The sequence below is a fragment of the Nyctibius grandis genome, chromosome Z, assembly GCF_013368605.1.
Source record: "Nyctibius grandis isolate bNycGra1 chromosome Z, bNycGra1.pri, whole genome shotgun sequence".
In the NCBI taxonomy this organism is placed as follows: Eukaryota; Metazoa; Chordata; class Aves; order Nyctibiiformes; family Nyctibiidae; genus Nyctibius; species Nyctibius grandis.
In genome coordinates this window covers 12177802-12200703 of record NC_090695.1, presented here as the reverse complement: position 1 = coordinate 12200703, position 22902 = coordinate 12177802, and the positions used below count along the sequence as shown (strand labels likewise).

General features: G+C 35.3%; 1 protein-coding gene across 4 annotated transcripts in view; it reads right to left on the bottom strand.

Annotated features, from left to right (window-relative positions):
- The window catches only part of WDR70 (WD repeat domain 70), a 146497-nt gene that overhangs the window by 47210 nt on the left and 76385 nt on the right, over window positions 1–22902 (bottom strand). For all 4 annotated transcript variants that reach the window (XM_068422577.1, XM_068422576.1, XM_068422575.1 and 1 more), the window contains exon 10: window positions 13030–13204. In XM_068422577.1, the coding sequence (XP_068278678.1) occupies window positions 13030–13204 (175 nt within the window). The remainder of the gene's footprint in view (window positions 1–13029; window positions 13205–22902) is intronic.

Genomic DNA, 22902 nt, shown 5'->3' with positions numbered 1-22902 from the left:
CGGGTGTATTTCTCTTAAGAAATGAACAGTCACTTCCACTAAACTTCTTGTAACATACAGTGAGCTATTATTTCTTCTACACTATTTGATTTTTCCAATAAAAATGTACTGCAAACCATTATGCATATTTCCTCTCCTTATTAATTAAAATAATATAATTTTTTTTTAAAACATGGATTTGCTTTTATTTATTCAGGTGGAAAAGCGAAGAAGGAAGAATGCCTCAGTTAAAAAGGTAGGTGGTATTTTGCCACATGAAGTATTTCAGTGATAAACTGTCTCAAATAACTCTGGCAGTTCAGGTTTTGTGTTAGCATGAACTGCAACCCCAAAAAGCCCTAAAATCTTTCATGATTAAAGGCACTTTGTAAAATAAGTTAAATTCAAAGCCACAATTTCACTGCTTCTGCAAGATGAGGCTCTGGTATACTTGGATTTGATTTCTGACACTCAATATTGAAATGACTTGAAAAAGAATGTTTCCATTTTAAAACACACTGTATATTTATCCATCTACACTGAACAACACCCTTTCATATCAAGTTTCCAGGCTAGCCTATAGAGCAGCAATCAAGTACCTCAGCATTAAGTAGAGTGAAAAAACTTGCAACATCTTTTAGGAAAATACGGCTTGCTGTTCTACAGTGAAATTCCTGAATATATTTCAAACAGGGATCACTTTTAAAATTAGTTTTTTTTTTTAATAGATATTAAAAACAGATTACTGTTTAAATAAGAAAGGATAGAATTCCATTGTTTGGAATTAATGTCCTTAAATCAATTAATTCCTTCTGTCTCATTTCATATAAATAAAAATCTGATTATTAAAGCTATGGGCATGTAAAAGTGTCCTAATCAATATCCAAGACTCCCTCAAACAGGCTGCAGTATCTCCATACCAATTTGTCTCTGAGGAGTACAGAATTGTTACAGAATTTTTCATTCTGCAATTAGCCTTCTCCTCTACCGTTAGTGTTGCTTCAAAACCCTCTTTTATCTTGTTTCTGTATTTCCATTTTTTCATGATACTCTGTAGTACCCCTCCTGACTACAATTCTCTTTGAGCAGTAGCATCCCTAAAATTCTTCTCCATCCAACAAAAAGATTCCTTCCATTTTCTCATCCTAGCTTTCCAGTTTCATTTCAGCACAATATTTCACACTCATGCCTGGCAACTTCATATTTCTTCTCCATCAGCACCGGCTTGGTCAGGGCATAGGGATACATGTGAATTGCTGTTTGTGAAAGTCATATCTGAGAAATCTCATTTTCATCATCCACTTTTCACCAAAAAGCTCCATGGTTTTCTTCTCTCTCTCCATTACTCTTTTTCACACTTTGGCCTTTTCATCCAACACTGCCTCCTCCTCCATCCTCATTCCTTGTCAATCCCACTTAAATTCCTTTCTGAGTCTCAACAGATTTACCCCTGACAAATCCAACAATGCTACCCCATCCTCATTCTCATCAGCCTTGCAAAAAGGTGCCTATTTTCTGTTCCACTTCTTCAGTGTTTTATGAGGTGCAGTGCCTCTTGCACACCTTCTACACGCTGGGTCCCTTCTTTGCTGTTCCCTCTGGCGTACGATTCTCTTTCTTTCAGTTTCACTTGCTGTTCACCATTACTCAATCCCCTTGGTCACTGACCTTCTTGCTCCACAATGTATTTTTAAAAACCTTATTCACAACCATGACTACCAATATTTTCATGCCATTAAACTACCTTCCAAGGAAAGGTACATCATTCTCTGTTCACTGAACATCTTAGTTCATCTTGACATCACTTTGTGAATGGTTTAACTGGTAATTTAAATTTAACATTGTGAAAGCTGTTCCCAGCTCCAAGATTTTCTTACTTGGATACCATATCTCCTCAATTTGCCTGGAAGATCCAACCTCTTTTTAACCATTCATGACAAGAAAAATGTAGTTATATGCATCACAATGTGTCATCTCCTTTCTGTCACATATTGTAAAACACACTGTAATAAATTCAATCAATAACCCATTGCCGGTATTATTACTTTGAAGTCTTTTCCCTCTTTGTTTCCTTGATAATAGTTCTTTACTTTCAGGGTCCACTGTCATCTCATTTTGTCTTCTTTAACAGCTGTCTTTTACCAATGACTTAAATATATATTATTCCAATAGTAGCAATTACAGATCATTCACTTAATCCTTAAGTACATCTGTGTTTTTCTCGCATGAACAACAACACATAAACAACAAAACCACCACTCCCTTTTCCATAACACATATGGACATACAGTAAGCTATCATTTAAAAGTGACAGAAAAAGGACACAAGGAGACAAGTAGCAATTGAGTTTGCACACTGCCTTCCTTTTGGTTGTCGGCACAAACTCTTTCCAACTTGACACGAAAGGATTGATTTTCTGACATAACCACATTTGTTTTGGATGGAGAACAATCAACACAGAAGTGTGTCTTATACATGCAGACACACAGCAGCACACATTAGCGCAGCCCTGCCTTGCTCTCCCACCTCAATGCAATAGCCAAGAAACAACAGTGACCTGTTCGAGTACAGAAAACATTCCTACACCCCTGTCAACTCCCACCCAGTTTGGCACCACACTTCAACACACCAAATATCAAAATCAACCAGGCATCTGCACATTTGTGACAAGTGACAAGCCAATGGCTGGCAATGCAATGCTTTCTGCTCACTAAAACAAGAGTCCCTGCTTCTGAAAAATCACTCAGGCACTTGAAGGTGGTTTTGAATATAGGCCAGTCCTCCTGTCAGAAAGGCAGGAACATACTACCTGTACTAGTTACGCTTTTGCAAGCCCTGATGAAACAGCCTCTATAAAGGTCACAGCAGCATATCCTGGTGACTTCAGCAAGATGAAGTTTGCTTACAGATCTTGGGCTCAATCTGCTCTCCAAAAAGACCACAGACCTGTATACTGGTGAGGACAAGGAAACAGGCTAGGGAGCTATGATACTGTGCCATTTATATGCTCTTACCAGGGTATGTGCTGATCACAGCAGCCACATTCATCAGGAGCTTTTAGTGTCCATAAAATCATGGTCCATGATTATACAATGAATTGGACTTTTTCAGAATACTTCACTCATTGTATATGAACTAGCACAGTACTTAGTAATTTGGCCATCTAAGCTGAATGTTAATAAAATGCATTACACTGAAATTTAAATACAAATTAAGTTTTAGTGCTGATTACAGGTGACTGCTTTGAGAACAGTCACATCCAAATCTGGAAGTGATACATGGTAAAAAGTGGAATATTAACCATAAAGGCATTTTTTTTAAACCCTACACATTATGAAAATTACATATCTTGAATTATCTACTACTACCTTGTTTAAATTACTAGAGCTTAGAATGATTATACACATTGAGAAATTCTATTAAACTAGAATTTCATTTAAGTTTGTGGGCATACTTAGACACACACACTGTATATATATTTACATATAATGTGTGAAATATATAGGTAGTCATATCCAACTCCAAATCTAGTTCTCTATCTCATGAGAAATTTAGAACTTGGTTCGAGGAAGGCAGCTGTTCCACGGATGTATCTGATTTCAGTCTGTGTAGTATCACTGCAGTCATACATTAAATAAAACACAGCTGGACAATGCTCCACCTATTTCACCCCCTCTCTGCTAACTGTTTAGCACTAACATCTGTTGAAAACAAACTTTAGGAAATAGGGAGAACATGAAAAAAAATTTTATTTTAAAATATTTTGTACTGGAAGAAGTTTTACTTATTCATAAAGCCTCACATACATTCAATTAGGTTTTAATTATGAGATTTGTACCTAGAGTTGAAAGAAACTTGCTCACTGAAGGCTGTCTTACAAAAAACAGTGTCTTATTACACATACTTTTAATTTCATAAGATTGGTTTAGATCTGTACCTGCCAAGAGATGGTGTAGTTGTGCAGTTTATCTTCTCATTGATAATCCTGGACACAAAAATAACTTCTTTGGTTTATAATCTTCAGAATTTTCTACAAATGCCATGCAAGCTTTTTTTAATTAAAGTTAACTTAACTTATGAGATGTTCTTCAGAAACTGCGGGCAGTCTGTAGTGTATTATGGCTGACCATTTCAGCACATGTAAAACTGTATCCTCACAGAAGTGCACCTTTTAATGGATGCAGCCACGAAACAATCGTTCTCTGTTAAGAAACAGTTTGCTTTTTATCAGACTTCCTCTGAGTCAAGTGTATGTAACCTAATGTTACATACATGCTTCACTGTAATTTATCTTCTTTCTTTTAGCTTCTCAATTTCTAACAGATTCATGGGGAATATTTTTGTATTAAAAATATAAGTATTTTTCTTAATGTTATAAAACTGAATACATTTCAAAATAAATCACTCTCTTATTCAATTGAACTAAAAAAAACCTACAATACTTTTCTGTCTGTTTCTCTTTGGTAAGTTTATTTTTTCTAAATTAAACAGTTATTGAAAAGGTTACACACAAGCATGGCACAGTATTAAATTATCCGTTTCCTAGGCCAGTATTCACTTTCTGATAGTGGTCAGTGACACAGGAATACATGATAATCCCACAGCTCTTAAATGGGAAGAATTTGTTACCCATCTTCTACATTAGACCTCTGGAAAATTAAGGAATTTGGTAATATTTAAAATGAGAGCAGGAAAAAACAAGAAGTAATCAGAAGAATTGAGAAGGGAAATATAAAATATATTTCAAAAGTTTAAAAATTCCGAATCATTAATTTAGTTTTGAGATTTTGTATTGTCTGAAATGACCATTTCATTAAAAAAAACTACTTCTAATCTCCTTTTCTATTAAGAAAACCCAAACATAAAAACCCAACCCAGCTAGCTCTTAGTAAACTATTTTCTAAAATTCACTTCACATTATGCTTTATGAATACCCCAAAACAGAAAGCTTTCTAAAAGTTATGAATTGAAGACTGCAAGAGACAGAGCCAAATATATATCTGGAAGGGGGTGAAGGGTCCATAAAATAACCCAAGAGATAGAGCAAGCATATGCAGACAGAAAGTATCTAATCTTCACTCAGTATGCTCCACAGATCAGAAGTCATTATTTCCTACCTTTTTGTTCTTAAATAAATCCACTTGATAAAGCTGTAACAGCTTTCGTTTCATATTTTAAAATATGGGAGTTTTAGGCTTCTCTAATAAAACAAACTTAATGACCAAGAGCTGTACAGAAATATACTTTTCATTGCTTTTACAAAATTCACAGTGTAAACCTGCTGTTCATCTCCTCACTAGCTTCAAGAAATAGTGACATACTATGAACCATAATGAGAAACATTTGGACGTAAAACTAACTTCCTGATACACACATCAAGCACAAAATCCTTTTCGTAATTTACAAATCCTATCAGGCTCTAGACCAATGAAGGGTTGAACTTGCCTGAGCAGCGCATGTACTACAGAACTTAAAAGCCGTTTTTCTGATAAGCCAGACCACTCTGGAACTCACTTCTTGTTAGAACAAAATGTAGCATCTGTACTTTTAATTTTTTGCTTCTGCATAAAAGGAAAATTTTCTCTAAAATAACAAAGCCAGCTCAAGAAGGCTCTTCTATTTCTCCTCCATTATTTTTCATTATTTTATCTTTCTATTTCTGTAACATTTTTCATGTTACATTAATATTAACAACACTACAATATTAATAAAGCCAATCATGTTGCTATAATGCCTATTCTTTTCTTCTTAAATTGTCATTTTAAAATTATTTCTGTAGGCTCTACTGTTATTTTTCTAAATAGTAAATCAAAGAAAGATATATATAATCCTTGTGGGATAAGCCTTTTTCCTTTAACCATATATGAATCCAAAGCGAAATCCTTTATGCTATTTTCATTGGGGTGTGACAGACTTCAAGATTTAGAATTGCCTTTCATCACTACATTAGACAGTGCAAACATTTAGATAGTTCTTAACTATAAACTATTTATTACATAAGAGAGAAATGCACTTAGAAATACAGCAGGGCACATTTTATCTTAGCATATGATTGTTAGATGCTTTACTGCAGCTAGCTTCAGGGTATAGATAGTGATGTACTTGCTAAACCAGAAGTATACAAAAAGGAATAATATATGAATCTGTTAATATTTGCTGCTGGCAAGCTTATGTGTGATTTCCAGTTTCTGGAGCAGAGGTCTGGCACACATACATATGGAATGAAAGGGTGGGATATTATGGATATGGAAAACTTACCTTAAGTTTGAAAGGGGAATATAGTATATTTGGATATCTTTCATCTTGTATTTACACAAGAAATTTCCAGATGTAGCCAGGCTGCTCTCTTCAAAGCATGAAGCATGCTACATACTTCAGGGAAACTGGAAGACATGCCTGCTGTTTAGTTGCAGCAGTGATATTCAGCAAACTTAAGAATAGTCACGGAAAAATGTTTCTATTAAATATTGACATTTCACTGGAACAATTTTAATGCTGTGATAATATCAATATAAACCCCAAATACTATACAAGCAAAACCAAAACAAAATATCCAAATAGACAAGTGAATATCCTATGGCCAAAATAATGAATCTAGGTGGTGTGAAAAGAGCACAATCCTGAAATGCTGTGATAGGACCAGATGCCAAATACACACTGTGATCTTTGCCTGGTAGAAACTGTATCTAGAAAGGCATATGCATACTAGTAAAGCTTTCCAGTAGACAGACATAAGACATACAATTCACGAATTTATTGCTGACAGCTATGTCTTTTGCATGTCAGCATATACAAAAAAGCATCCTGTAACTGTGCAAAGATCCAACAATCTCATCTTCCCAAAGCATGGGTATAAATCCCATCAAAGGACCTTCCAATTAATGCAGAAAATATTAACAGCAAGTCTCAGATCTTACTACCAGTTTTCATTACTCTGTCTTGGCAGCATCAGCGGTAAAATTCATCAAGAACAGCAGAATAAAGTTTAGAAAAAATTTTCAAATAAGATCTGGGCTTGGATTCCCATTCCAAAACAAAAGGATCACGCTGTTTATCCCCTCTCAAAAAAACAGAAAAGGTATCGTACATGATCTTTTTGCATCACCTAAATCTGTGTCCTTAGTTGTACAGTATTTCTTCAAAACGGCTTCAATACTTGTAAAAATTTTCATCTCTGAAAACTCTACCTTAAATCTTCATACTGCACACCACAAAACTAAAGCTTACAAAAACCTTGTCAAAGCAAACAATCACTAAATATAGAAATGTATTTATCTTACATCTATAAATCATGCAATTATTTGGAAAATACTTTTAACATGAGTATTTGTAATTAAAATGTACAGAGCTTAGATCTGCTTAACTTCAGTGCATTCTGCGACATCCCACTTTTCTTCCCCTTATATTTTGAGGATTGAGTGGCTTAAGGGCATGTGGAAAACAGGTTACTGGGATTACCACTTGATCACACCACTTTCGGGGACATTCATGCGGGCAGTATATTAGTATAGAGTTGGATTTCATTATTATTGTGCATTTTAAGTTCTGTAAAATCACTTTGCGCTTTAGCTAAATAATTTAAAACTGATCAACATACATAAATTATTCTAGCAATTTAAAATCGAAGTAAGGTTTTAAAACCAGAAAAAAAGAAAACACTAGCAAAGCAGTAGTTCAGCAATACTGTAGTAGATGCTTTTGAGCATGAAATAGCTGAAAAAATGAGTTAAACATACCACTGGGTCTTCTATGAAACAAAAAGGTAAAAAAATAGAAGTTAATCACTAGCTATTAAAAAAATCTTTCCCTGAGCACTGAAACAATTTGTGTTTAACGAGAATTAAATTATGGTGGAAATCATAAAACATTGTATCTTTCCTGTTCAGATTCACACTACATAAAAAGATGTAGTGTACTATGTAGTGTACACTACTATTACAGATATATCTGTCAAAGCTAATTCTTTACTACTTACAGTGCAGCCATTAGATAGCTAAAAGCTTATAAAAATTACTCAAGGTTTCTAAACTGACCCAATTTAATACAGCTAGAAAAAAAACAGACAAGATTTTGGTTGTACAAGCTGTTTTCTTAAAGGCATTAAAAAGCCATCACCATTCATTACAAACTCTGCCTCCCCAACATCCTTATCAATATTTTTGTATCTCATCTGCAATGATGTACCATAAAATACATGATGTGTGAAACTGAGAAATATGATTCAGGCTGCCATATGCAGAGAACTTGTTTATCCCCTCCTGGGCTGAATGCACCCAGGAAAAGCTGGAAGGAAAATTCACGTAACAGGTAGCCTCATCAGCTGGTTTGAAAGACTAAGAAAAACTAAGAAGTTTAGCTTTCTCACGCTAATAAATCCTGTTTGCAATCAATGAAAAACGTTTCGATCCTTTCCTATTTAGTGTGGAAAATGAGGGGAGTGTTTTTGTTCATTAAAGAGATTTCTATCAACTTTAACTCACAATACATTTTTAACCTACCCACCAAGTATACTAACAGTCTTTACAAAAATGACTTCAGTCTTTCCATATCTCTATGAATGAGACACTCCCACTTGTACACAGGAAAACTGGGGACACAGAGGTCTACCGATTGCAAGACACACTTCATTCTTGATAGTCAAGACTGGCTCCATGGATCAGCTTGTTCAGCAATATGTATTAGTATTGGTCTTGCAAAAATGGGCAAACACAGGCAAGATGAGGAATCTGAACCTGTTTGAACTGCAGGTAAATATAATGGCTTTACGTCACTGCCCTGTGAATCAATAATTTTCAAGGTCCTGTCTTATTTTGACCAGTAATGCTCTCCAACTCTCCATATTTGCCAGACACTTTTCCACGTTTCAGAACATTTAAATTGAGAGGGTTCTAATGTGCTATGTTATGATTGACTATTTCACACTATTGTTTCCACTATTCAATGGAAGTCTGAAGGAAGTTATTTTTTATGTCCTTTGAAGCTGTTATTTTAAGCCAAGTTGACAGTGTTCATAATATTTCAAACAAGCTGACAGATCATTCTGCTAATGTGCACTGTAAATGCACATGTACGTGAACCTTAAAGAAAAGCCATGCACTGACAAAATAACATACATACGAAAATAACACAGATTTATGACAAAATGAAAAAATCCTCTGAGGCAGGTGATTATAATGGATCATGATCATGCTGAGAAAGTTTGGAGAAAGGCAAGGCAGAGCTGGAATGCATTTGGCTAACTTCAGCATTAGCAAGTTACCGATGTCAGTCTCATGAAGACAAAAAAAAGTCTTCCTCTGAAAGTTCCAAAAGTGTTTTTACTCTCACTACATACAGCTGGGAGGTTTGGAATTGCACCAAAAAAATAGTGGAAGCAGAAAACTGAATGAAACACTCATGGTGTGCATTACTAGTCAGAATAAAGAAGGGAATTGATCACACCAAAATCACTGCCTAGGCACAACAATGTAATTGAAAAGAAGGAGATACTGAGGTGGCTCTAAGTGGCTTGGAAAAAACAACAAACTCATGACCCTAACTTACAACAAACAGCTACTTTGACTTTAGCAGGGATGATAAAACATGGGATAGAAAAGATCTTGTTTCTTTCTAAATAAAAAAAAAATATTCAAAGAATTATTTAATCACACATTCTGGACCAAGTTCTACACTACTGAGCAGCAAACACAAGTGACGCCATGGTGGTGATGGGGATGCCACCACACAACAGGTTGATTTTTAATTTGTTTGCCTTTTCATAGACACATTAGCAGGATTCCTGTGGTCAGCTGTAAAGCTATCAAGTCCTGTGTGGAGCAGAGGATAACAAACCTATAGCCAGCAGTCAGAAACTATGGCTATAGTGGTAAGGAAGATTTCTGGGAGCTTTGTCAGGGAGCTTCTGCCACCTTGTAAAGTGGTACAGTCTTTGTGTAACCCCAAAGGAAGAGTGGCTTCCTACCAGCACTGCAGCAGTGTCTGCCTCTAAAGAGTGCCCCTTTTGCTCTAGGAAAGGGCATTATCAGACCTCCTTCCTATTGAGGTATCCACTTCTGCCCTTGGTACTGCTGCTTTCATGACCCTTCTCCTATGGGAAAGTAAGGGCTTTATGTTTTCAATGAAGCAAAGAGAAATTTCCCTCTCTCTGAAATGTGCTCTGTGTTTGACAGGAGTTTTTACTCCTGTCAAAAATAAATGTGTCTAAAAACCTTCACAGGCACCAGGATAATGGCACTATGGATAGTACGCAGTGTGAGCCATAATATCTGGTAGGAACACCGTCCTGGACTTAGTTTCTGCTGTTACTGTCACATGCAGGAACAGTGATATGGGCATTCAACAGCAGGGCTGAAATGTCATTTATGTTTTTGCTTAAATGCAAAAATGAATTCAGACAGTCAAAACAGGCCTTTATCGGATCAGCTCTGGCATGTCAGTATGGTCAACTCAGTTACAGTTAACTTCAAACACCTTCCTGAATCTGTCCTCTTTCTGGCTGCATATGTGCCAAATCCATAGTCTAAAACCATGACACCAGAATCATTCCTAACTGATCAAGTACAAGAAATCACAGTAACTGTTCTCTGCTTTTAAACACTAGTGATTTTAATTACAGATTCAATAGAGCCTTCCCAAGTTAAACACAAATGCTGTCTTAATTTTGACTTGAAACAGAGCTGTACTGTAGTACAGCAAAATCTGTGTATACAGCTCTACACTTGTTTCAACAAAGTCAAGTGATATTTGCTGGATGGGAATTAAAAAATTTCTTCTTCAAAAATCAGAAGTTAGTATTTCTACTGTCTATTTCTTCAAGCAGCTTAACCTTCACATCTGGATTCTCCACAGCTTTACCTATTTTCCTGTGTCACCTACAGTTCATACTCCCAAAACTGCATCACTTTGTCGTGACTTAACATTTTCCTCTTAGCCTTTGCAAGAGTCTCTGCATCCTGTCAGGCCAGTAAGTGCTTTCATCATTCCAGTGCATGAGTCAATCCTCCTCCTCTTTCTAAATCCTACTTTGAACACATGTTTCTTTAAATTTTTTTCTTCTTATCCCTCCCCCACCCCCCAAATGTAAGATGAAGGCTTTTCCTTTTTTTAATTATGTCATTAGATGCCTTTTGGAACACCTGAGTTTAACTATAGACAGAGATTTCCAGAGGGTACCAGCAGTTTTAGATAAGAATGCCATCAAAAAAACAACTTACACTGCTCCTTTACACAAAAATCTTGCACATTTCTTAATGACACCAACAAAAGCAAAGACAAAAATTCTTTAAGCTTTACAAATCCAAATCCAAGGATACTAGCAACTTCATTTTCACTAGGAAATCACTTGAGTCTTGCATTGTTATACAGGGGTCACCAGTTGGAAATCGTACGAGATGCACAGGATATATCATTAAATTATTCATAATCACCTTAAACTGCACTCAATCAGCATTGCAATATGTCATCTTATAGACACACAAAAGTTCAAAAGGAAAAGCACATGAAAAAGCAGACTACCAAGAGCACTATTGTTAAACCTACACCAGAAAGCTTAGTATTTCAATACTGTATATGTTAAAATAAACAACATACACAGGTGATGAAAGCCAGTCTCTGAAAAATTTATTATTCTGTTAGAACAAGTTTACACTTAGGATGAATTCTCAAGCTTCATGCCATTAGGAAGTTTTACTGGGTTTATACTGGAAATAAAAACAGAAATAAAAATAGATGACAATCCCAAAATACAGGCTGTACTTTGAATATGACCAAGAGGCTTTCTTTTCCTTTCACATCTATACATTTCCTCTTGCCTCCAGCAATCAAATTTTATTCAATCTTCATGAAAAGTTCCCTAATTTGCCTGTTTTCCTTTTTAAAATCAAATGTTTTGAAATATGAAGTTGAACAGACTACCGTAACTTGTATTAGTTCAGTGTTACTTCCTCAAAGCTATCCTATTGGAATTGTACAGATTTCAACAATGTATGATGTCAGTTTGTTTCAAAGGATCCTGCCTGCTCCTCCACCTCGTTTCCTCTGTAATCTCACTTTGACTTCAAAAAAACCTGACCTTAATCTCATTTTGTCCTCCTATGCATGCCATAAGTATTTATCCCATTGAAGTGAAAGGGACTGGGCATCAATTCTTTCGGTAAGATGGGCATAAGGGAGATATGGATGATTATTAGGAAGATTAATTTTAAAAGCAGTAAAGCTTTGTCTGGTGAATTTGCACTTGACATTACAAAATTAAACTCTTGGAACTGGACGGGTTTGTAAACTATACTACACAAAGTAACAGGGAGCACTGATTGCTCTAAGCTTCGAATTATAAAGTAGTTGCAAGAATTGTATATACTCTTTGTCAGTTAGATTCAAAACTACTGGAAATTCAATTTTAAGTTCAATATGAAGAGAAGAAATTACAGCGTATATTTCATAATTTTGAAGAATTTGAAATAGTTCCCATTCTGACTCTTTCTGACCACACTGCATTTACATAAATTATTCAAATTTGCCTCAGTGTTAATTTTTACACGTTGGACAAAGTAACATTTGGTATTTAATATGCAGCATTCCCCTTATCCTCACTCACTTCAATGCTATTCTCCTATGCCTATTATCTGGATGAATAACTGATTTCAGTATGAAGTTTTATGAGTTACTGCTTAATGTATTCAATATCTCAAATAAAATATGGAAGTATACATTTTTAATTACACAGGAACCAACAAGAAATTACAGCTTTTTCCACAAGCATCACATCTTAACTGAATAATATTCTAAATATAGGTAAGTGGCCAACTTTTTGCTTTTTTTTAAAAACAGACTGCCAAGAGTTTCCTCAGTGTTTTAAGCTAAATAGCAGCACAATGAATGATCAGTTGTAGAGAGGCAGAAGAAGTATTAGAATTTGTCTATGAGTTATTTAGTTTTCGGGGCAGGGGGAACAAAATACAAGTATCAAAGTACCAAAACTGATTTTATCAGTTTCAACATTCAGCACTTGATATATTAGAAGCATATATTGTTATCAAATACTCGACTTACACTCATATTCCTATCCCAGATCTGGATGGAGCCATCTTGACAGCCAGCTGCAATAAATTTACCATCTCTGCTGTATGTGCAAGTTGTAGGAATCACCCGTTTACCTTGAACTGATCGTGGTTTAAATACGTTTTTGTGCTTTTTTTCATTGTTAACATCCCACGTCCTCACAGTTCTGGGAAAACATTTAAATAAAGAGTTGTTTTAGATAAAGTTAATACATATGAAATAATTCTTTTTATGATATAATCAAACATCTTTTTCAGCATATATGGCATATAATATTGTTCAAATAAAGTTGTAACAGTAAAATACCATTTAAGATATGGTACAGCAGTCATGAAACTAATGTGACAACTTTCCAGGTAAGAAGCATCATTTTTTCCCCAACTCTCATGTAAATACATAACATTATTTACAACTGGCCAAACGACCAAAGGTTAATACGCAGTTACTACATAATCTACATTGTCATTGAACATCAGGAAGATGAAAGCATTGAGTCCTTTGCAAGAATAAAGACTTCAGGAAATAGGCATGAATGGTTATACAAATTCATTAACTAAACAGATTGTCTTAACTGTTTTGACATGACAACAACTGACAAACCTGCTTTTAACTGGCAGTATTGCAGACTGGCTGGTTATTCTTCAGACTTTTCTTTATTTTAAAAAGCATTTTAAACAATTAATTACAATATTATTGTAGTTCTCTTCCACTAATCCTGAAGGTCTTAAGAGTTCTGTGGTAAAAGTGTTCTTCAAATACTTTACAAAGACTCATTTATGTAAACTTGTTTTTTCAAGTTAAGTTTTTCCCACATTATTAACAAAACAAATACATCCTTTTTCTTTTTAATGGAAAAAGAATATCTGCCTGGATCATCAATGTTTCTTAGATACACAAAAACATCCAAATGAGAACTAAAACACTGAGATACAGGTGGACTCTTTAAACTGTCTTAGATACAAATGTTTTCTGTCCATTTAATATGTTGAATACTTTCCAGATAAAAATTCAAAACTCTTCTGGCATGTAATGCAGAGAAGAGTTTCAGGATTTGGCAAAGGAAGGAAGATCATTAATTTAGAAAGAAAAAAATCACTAAGTTCTCAAGACAACCTCATTTATTTAGACTGTACAAACATTGCCTATGATCCAAGAGCACGTAAATTCACTGGTCTCTAGCAAAGTAAATAGCACTTGAACAAAGGCTGCCATTTCCCTAGAACAAGACAAGACACCCCAGCATAACATTAGGAACTTCCATCAAAGCTACAAAACCCGACAGGCTACAGAGCTGACATATATATAATTCTAGGATAAAACAGACAAGAAAATGAGCTGGAAATAGCCCATAGAAGTTACATTTAATGACACATTTAGTGACAGTAATGAGAAATCAGTGACTGAAGTAGAATGAATCTCCAGTTGCCCATAATAAAGTCAAGATTAGTCTCATTTTTAGAAGTCTTCAAATCTTCTATCTGTAAGGAATCACTTCATTGCTCTGTTTGGAGCTACAGCATAAAACATTCAAGTATTCTGGTGGTTGGTTTGGTGGTTTGGTTTTTTTTTTTCCATTTTAAATGAAACATTAGATTATGATGCATTTTCTAGGGTCACTTAAATAAATCCATGCTGCTGTATGGAACAGGATGCCCAGCAAGGTTATGGAGTTGCCTTTCAAAACGTGCCTGTACATGGCCATTTGCCAGGTTCCCAGGTGATACTTCTTTGAACAGCATGCTGGATTAGAGGATCTTCAGAGGTCACCCCTATCCTCAACTGTTATGTGATTCTGAGATTCCCCTTTTCTTCTCCATGTGTTGTCAATCACCATCTCAGTCTCCTACCTTTCAACAGGCACATTGACACTTTCTCCCATACTGATATTTACTCAAAACTTGAGTATTTTCCAGTCCCTTTCCCCCATTATATTCAATCCTTCCAGAATCTCATTTGACTATCCTGTACCTCCAGCTTCTCTTCCTCGTCTTGTGATGACCACTTCCTGCTGGAAAGCTACTTCCTCTCTTACAATGCAACTTTCCCAGGACTGCCTGGGCATACCCGCTTCTCAGATGGTGTACCTAGGAACATGATTATGTGCAGGGAAGTTTGAAGCCTGCCTCCCCCTATTTGCCTTTTTATCTAAGATGCCTCACAAGCACCTCAGCTGCAATTCCAGAAACAATCTCTGAGAATCCTTCACTATCCTGTATCTTCATTTCTGCTGGCACAGAAAGACTTTTTTAAAGCCTTCAGTCTTCTCTTTTTAGGGCTCAATGTCCTGTCAAAACCTCAATTGCTTCACAACACTATAGAGCATATTAAAACCTTCTTATTCATTTTACCTTTCAACTGTAAAGAAAGAAGTAACTCTTGTATAGTTATCTCTCTTATAACACAGATTAAAAAAAGAAGTGAGCCCTAAATCAACTGTAATATCACCAGGTCAGACCAAAAATCCAAGTTTTCTGAGCTGCTGTTTCTGCTGCAGACAGTTGGCCACACTCCCTCACATATGAGTTACATGCCCTGTTAAAAATGCCTAAATAGCCTAGAGTATGTGTTTAACATCCCCTCAGTGTTTTCTTAATGTCCCCACACTGAATGTGTATTTACTGTTGCCTTGCTGCTGTTTGATCTAACTATAAAACTTTTCTACTAAAATAAAAGAAATATTTTATAAGAAATCATCTATATATTACTTACAAATTGATTAATCATGCCCAGGCAACCCTTAACTCTTGAGCTAAGACTGAGCTCTTTAATCTCTTCTTTCACATCAGATATTTTAAGTATTTTTATTCTTTATGGAAACTTTTCCAATTTTTATTAAAAAACAGACAACGTATTGCAAACACATCTTATAATGCCATGGACAAAAGTTCAGCTCATCACATGAATCAATCAGCCCACGGTTTCTGACTTAATCAGCACCAACTAAAACAACAAGAGTTCTCTATAAACTATATATGTTTTATATTTTCCTTCAGACCAGTGATGGACTAGAAACATAGGGATTGCTGAAGAACCTGAGAGAGATGCTTTCACTACCCCATTCTAAGGGCCTTCATCACACAGTCTGAGTATGACACAGACTAATTTGTTCTGACATTCCCCTTTTATCCACCATGCTCCATCCATAACTGAGCATCCTGTCTCTCCTTTCAGCAGCCACTTTGATGCTTCCCACCCCTCCCTCCCATCTACTGTTCACACTCGAAACTTACTTGAAGCCTTTTTCCAGTCCCTTTCCCTCACAACACCTAATACCTGTTAATATTTAACTCCTCTCATTCAAGCAAGAAGGAAAGGGGATAAACAAGGAAGGAAGCACAGAAACCCAAAGAACTTACCTTCAGGGAATATTTCTTTAAACTAGCAATATAGCAAACAAATGCTAACTAAAGCTGCTTTGTATTTTCTCTCCCCTTGTGCTACTGACCCTCAGTCATGATATCATAACACAGGCAACTCAGACAGCACAATTTGGAATTATGCCTGTTTTTTTACAGAATATTTTGTACCACTTAATGATTCTTCCTCTTCCTCCTCAGACACAATGAAAAAATTCTGAGGTTGCATTACAGAAGTCCCATTTTCACTTCCTAACCTACACTGGCTCCAACCTGATGTTGTTTGTGTTGCAACGAATAAAATATTTTACCCCTGGATCAATCAGATCAGTTATAAAAGATCCATTTTGGTTAAAAAAGTCTCTTACTAAAAGTATCTCCCTAGGTCTAAATAAGTGTGGGATGAAAGAACAACATTGTTTTACACTCTACGTTGCAGCATTTAGCAGAAGTATAATACTAATATTTATCTGTTGATAGGTATACCAAGATATTTTTGAACTCCACAAAAACAAAAGGAAAACATTTCCTGAATGAGGCTTTTTTCTACCTGAAAACAAACTATGTTTAATGAAAGTTTGTTCTTCATTGAAACAACATAGAGGGACTTTTTTAAACAATCCCTCCAACATATAATATTGTTCTTTCATCTCATCAAATTTTAATATACTGAATGATAGGCACAGCCACATAAATATTTTTAATTTCACTTTCAGAAATTTATTTTCAAAGAAAACTTCCATGAAAAAGGGTCCACATACACAAGTTTAAATTTAACTTTTTAAATGGTGGATTCCACATCTGCAAAACAGATTTTGTAAAGTTCATATATTTGCCAAGAGCAATTCAAAGCAACTTAGAACAGGATGGGAAGGTTCTTTTGGAAAGGTAATGTGGATATTTTCCTGACCACTGAAAAGTTAAATGACCAACTAATTAAACAACTAATTTAATTACTGGAGTTTGTTTTTTTTTTTTTGTTTTGGGGTTCCCCCCCCCCCCAACAAATGTTTTTTTCTCTTCCAATGTTCTTATGACGTTATTACTAAGTTACGATTTCTGATACAATTAATTATCAACAATGCTGCTGTATTACAGAAATTATTAAAGGTATTTATGTAGCTGCATTTCCCAGACTACAAGCATGGAAAATACCTGATTCAGCAAGCCACTGCCCATTCTAATATTATTCTAATACAATCTGCTGAAATTCAGGGAGTGAACCAATTCAAACATTAAAAGCCTGACCTGTCAAAGTCCACTGCAAAACTCTCTTGCACAATATTGAATGTTATTGGCATTTAATATAGTATAAATATATTAAGTCTATTCTTAATAATTAGGTCTATTCTTATCACACTTAAAACACAAAAGAAGCAACAGAATATGTTACTGTTAAAAGTAGAGATCAGGTTTAATGTTGTATATCTAGTTACTGTATTGTAATGCTTAGCTTTGTAATATATTATAATGCCTACCTTTGTAATATAAGGTTGCCCAAAAAGGCTACCTTGGAAAACGATAACATACTTTAAAATCATCATACAAATACTGCTGCTATGGAATTTATCAGCAGAGCATAGAATTCCAACTCCTCAGTGATAAAAAAAAAAAATTTTTAAAGTGTTAAATTAAGTCTTTTTATAAAAAAGTAACTGATCTTAAAGTTAAGATTTTTTTCATCTTTTTTATGACATAAAACAACCTTACCTACACAGCAATGAAATTAAGATGCTTATATAATATGGTGAAAAATTACGTAAAGCAGAATATGTAAAGAGATAGATAGATAAGAAAGAGCTGAAAAGCTCTGTTAAGATGCATATGGTGGTACAAGACTATGTCAGCAAGAAAACTTTCATTATTGTATTCTCTTTGCCCTCTTTCAGCAGAAGTAAGTTATAGTCTTCTGTTGAGCACATGGGACTCGAAGGTTGAATCACCTGCCAGATACCGAAAAAATCTGTACACACAAACAGATGGAGAAATCCAGCGAAACTTCCCATACTTGCTTGGCAGAAAAGCTTCTAAATAAGCTACCTACTCCCAGTATCTGAACAGAGTTAAAATAATTTAAACCAGAATATAAGAAAAGTCACATCCAACATAAGTAAAATTGTAACTATGGAAGGAACTGCCATAAACTTGACACAACTATAATTTATAACAATTCTTCAGCTTCTCTGTTACTTAAATAATCCCTAAATGTAAAAAACAAACAGAAACTTTAACACATAAAACATTTTACCAGAGTAAGAAACAAACAAAAACATCAAAATTTGGTTTTATATGATATGCAGCACATGGGTTGAAGCAACTACGAAACCATATTTTTTCATATTTCCGAATAAAATTGGTAGCCCTTTTTTGATCGGAGAAATTACCACCATTTGGGTAATTACAGCTGAATTATAATTACTGGTTTTTGGGGAGGGAAACAGATTAAAATCTAATAACAACAAATGGGATCTACTCCCCTTGTGCAGTCCAAATAACCAACTCAAAACTGAAATGACATATAAACACGTCTGAGAGAGCATGGAGCGTAGATGTTCTGAATTACTAAGCAAAAAACCTGCTGCTGGCCAATATATGCAAGATTTGAGGAAAACTAAATTGGAAGAGGAGGCAGAGAAGAACTGACTGTGAATGAGCATTAACTGGGCTAAGGAACCAGAACTCCTAATAGAGGTCAGGGAGAAGAGTAGAGATGGAAAGAGACAGACTGGGTAAGGAGAATAAAAGCAAGGAACAGAAAATAACAGTTACAAGGTCACGGCAGATCTGGCATGACTGCGTTCAAGTCAGCTGTGCAGCATGTTCACAAGAGGAAAACAACCGCAGCGGCAGCAAATACTAGCAAGTTATGACACACGATCGCTTCTGGCTGAGGAATTGGCCTACAGATCCATTCAGATACGAAGAGCTACCCACCAATACATCTATATAACCTTTCAGGTTATAATGAACACACAGTTCTACAGTAATGACACAGCAGAATATTTGACAACACAATGTCTTACTTATGCCATAAGAAGTCTGTTTTTATCGAAATGCAAAGCTCACAAGCTCTCCAGACTTAGTAATTTTTGTGTTTTCCCAGATTAAACCACTGGTCAGGCTAAAAAAACAAAAAGGCATTCTTCAAAAGGGTAAAAAAATTAAGAATAGCAACAAACTTCCTAGAAACAAACTAGTAATTAACATACTACAAATCTTACCAATTTGGTATTGACACATATCATCCAAGCAGAACTGAGATTTAGAAATTATTTGCTTAAGTCATTCAGCCATCCAGTCCCTTCCTTCCTCAAGGTTATCAACAGGAGAAAAGAATCTCTTCAGTCCATACAATTTATCAGGCCCTTGACCAGAGATGAACAATGGGACATCACCTATCCATCTCTTCCTTGCTTCAGTTTTTGCATTACAGGAAGAGTATCCCCATGGAGAATATAAGCAGAGGTGGAGACACAACTAATGTACAAAGCAAGCCAATGTGAAAAGACTACATTTTCTCAAAATTTTTTTGAATCAGCAGGTCCTGTACATAAAGTTATATTGTATTTGCATATGAATTATGCCCCTATTTCAGCTATTCCCTTCTAAGATCCTGTCCAAAGTCATGGAAAAAATACCCTGTGGAATTCTGCACAAAATTTTTTAAGTACATTGCTACTTCTTTCAAAATCTGAAAATTCCCCCAAAATATTTGCAGATCAGCGCATCAAAATGACCAACTCCAAAATTCCACCATTCTCAAAGTCAAAGATTACAGCAGACATATTTTGCACATCACATTGGTAGAGAAAAGGAATGACAAAATACAACACAGAAAGAAAATAATCCTACATTATAAATGTCGACATTTATCAACTATCAACAGCAGCTGTTAACTCAAAGCACAAGAAAGAGCATCCAGTCACACAAATGGGAAGATCTCAGAATGGATCATAAAAGAAATTCCAAGATTCCACTCTAGACTTTTTCTTCCCCCTTGTGAACTCCCACTTGAACTATACTGCACAATGCAAAATTCAGATAAATACCTTGCTCTCTCCAGTCTTTAACTTCAAAGATTCTGAATGCTTTAATTCAAAACAGCAAGTTTCACCTGGGACCCAAAAGTTTTACAAGTCATTTTTTCCGTTCTAAGAAGATTTTTATCTATACCTTCTTCACAGATTTTCAAAAGACCCTCAAACTTTAAACTATACTTGCTCTTAACATATCTAAAGAAGAATACATTTGTTTTCTTATATCTGATTTGTTTTGCTAAATGTACAGATCTTGAAATAGTTATTTGTAAATCAAGTGTTCTTATATAATTAAAACCAGCTAGAAAACACATTACATATAATACATCATTTTTACTAACAGATGAGGATACCAGCAATCTGCTTGGAATGTAATCACTATCCTGGAAGACAGTATAACATATTAAAATATAAATCTTTTATAGAAAGGCAGAAGATCAAGAGGAAAGTAAATGATAGAAAATTTTGATTAAAAGCAAAACAATAACATTACTATATGTCTTTTCCATTAACAGTTATTGGAAAGATAGGCTAGTTCCAATGTAGTTACTAATGCTCAGCAGAATTTTCCTCACATCAAAACAAATAGTCTGAACATAAGTAAAACAAAAGGCTTGGTGGGAGAAACTTTACAGGAATACGGAATTGAAAAACAGATCATCATGGAAAAAAAAAAAAAAGGTTAACTAAGCTAACTGCTGGACAGAAAGCAGTAGTAGATAGTATGCAGGCATGCAACTATTAGGCCAGTAAGAGTCCATACTTCTAAGGAAGGAGTATTAAAATTCCACATACATGTTGTATTCAGTGTGGCTTAGAACACAGAAAAATAGAAGAAATCTAAAAACAGTGTTTACATTCTGAAGACAGGATAACTATCGGGGGGGGAGGGTGGTGTCACACACACACAAACAACTCCCCCCCCCCCCCCCAACCAAACAGCTTCAAGAACCAACGCACAAGAATAAATTACATTAAAAAAAAATATGTTAAGTAAAGCTTTAGATATTATTGAGAGGAGAATGCACTGCACTGAGAACTATCTTCAATACATTCAAATTCTGTAGAAGAGAAATTGGAAGGCAAATCACTGAGGTATTTAAAAAAAAAACCACAAACATGCTCCAGAACACTGTTTAGATTCCCAAAAGAGTGATACAGAAAAAGGCCTCTTCAGACTTAGAAAATGGTCTTCAAATTAAAGGCATATACTGTACTGAAAACAGTGGTTGCAGGGCTTATAGGTCAATAAAAAATAATTAATTTAGGTGTTCCAAACTGTGTGCTTGTGATGGTTTCTTCCTTGAAGAATTTGTTGTTAAGTTTAACTCCAGGTAGTTATAATGGATTCAGTCTATTTGACAAAACCCCTTCTGTAGGCCAGTGTGCAGGCAAAAACTGAACATGATCGTTGTACCCGAATTCCTATAAGTCTTTCTCCTTTAGTATTTCCTTAAATATTAAAGTATTTCCTTTTGTACTTCCCTAAAACACTGAATATACTTGATTGCATTAGTGATGAGCATTTGGGCAACTAGATTGGACTAAGGGAAAAAAAGCTTGGTAGTTTTGAATACTTCCTCGCTGGCACTGACAGATAATTTGCTTTGTTTCTTATTGACGAAGTCTTCCCGTAAAAATCTGACTGAAGAAAGAGGTGGGTTTTCTTTGCATCAGCCATTAGGTTGGCAATCATGGATGTCTGCACCAAAGCATAGCACTTCTCGAGTTCAAATCAGGAAAGTACATAAGCAAGTCTTCAGAAAGCCATCCATAGAGTAGGTTAGAGAACCATCTCCCTAAGATCTTGTCATCCAATGAGTAATAGGTTCCATGATCTTAATGAAGTCTATCGAGCTCTATAAAGAGTCAATATACCTTTGAATTAATTAATTCAAAGTCTATGCTAATGCTGTCTATTGAAATAACTGAGCACTGCTATTTTCCTAAGACTATGGAGCACTTTGCACACAAGAAGTCCTTCATTTACTGTTCCAGCAACTTCTAAATTCAGTATTATTTCTATACAGAACATTAGATGAATTACAGATATTATGTGATTGACTTCTGAAACCTGTGACAGTTAAAGGAGGTACAATTTTGTGTCATTTTCCAAATGGGGCAAAAAGGCAATGAACTGAGATCTCATCTCACTCTTAGTAAAGATAAGAGTGGGATGTAATCAATCTCCCTATGGGGTACATCTGATTAAGATCAAAGGGAAAGACTTCTGGTAAAGAACATCTCAACAGTTCAAGTTACTGTCACCTGCATGAACTGAAATGACTCAAGAGCAGTCTTGCATGATACTGCAAAAGCAGGAAGAGTAAATCACTGGGAAAACAGGATGCTTTCTAAAAAACTGATTAGTCATGGCTATAAAATAGTTAAGGCCCATTTGGATCTCAAGTTCTTCTTCACTCCGATAACTAACTTACATTGGAACTAACACTCAGAAAAACACTCCATTC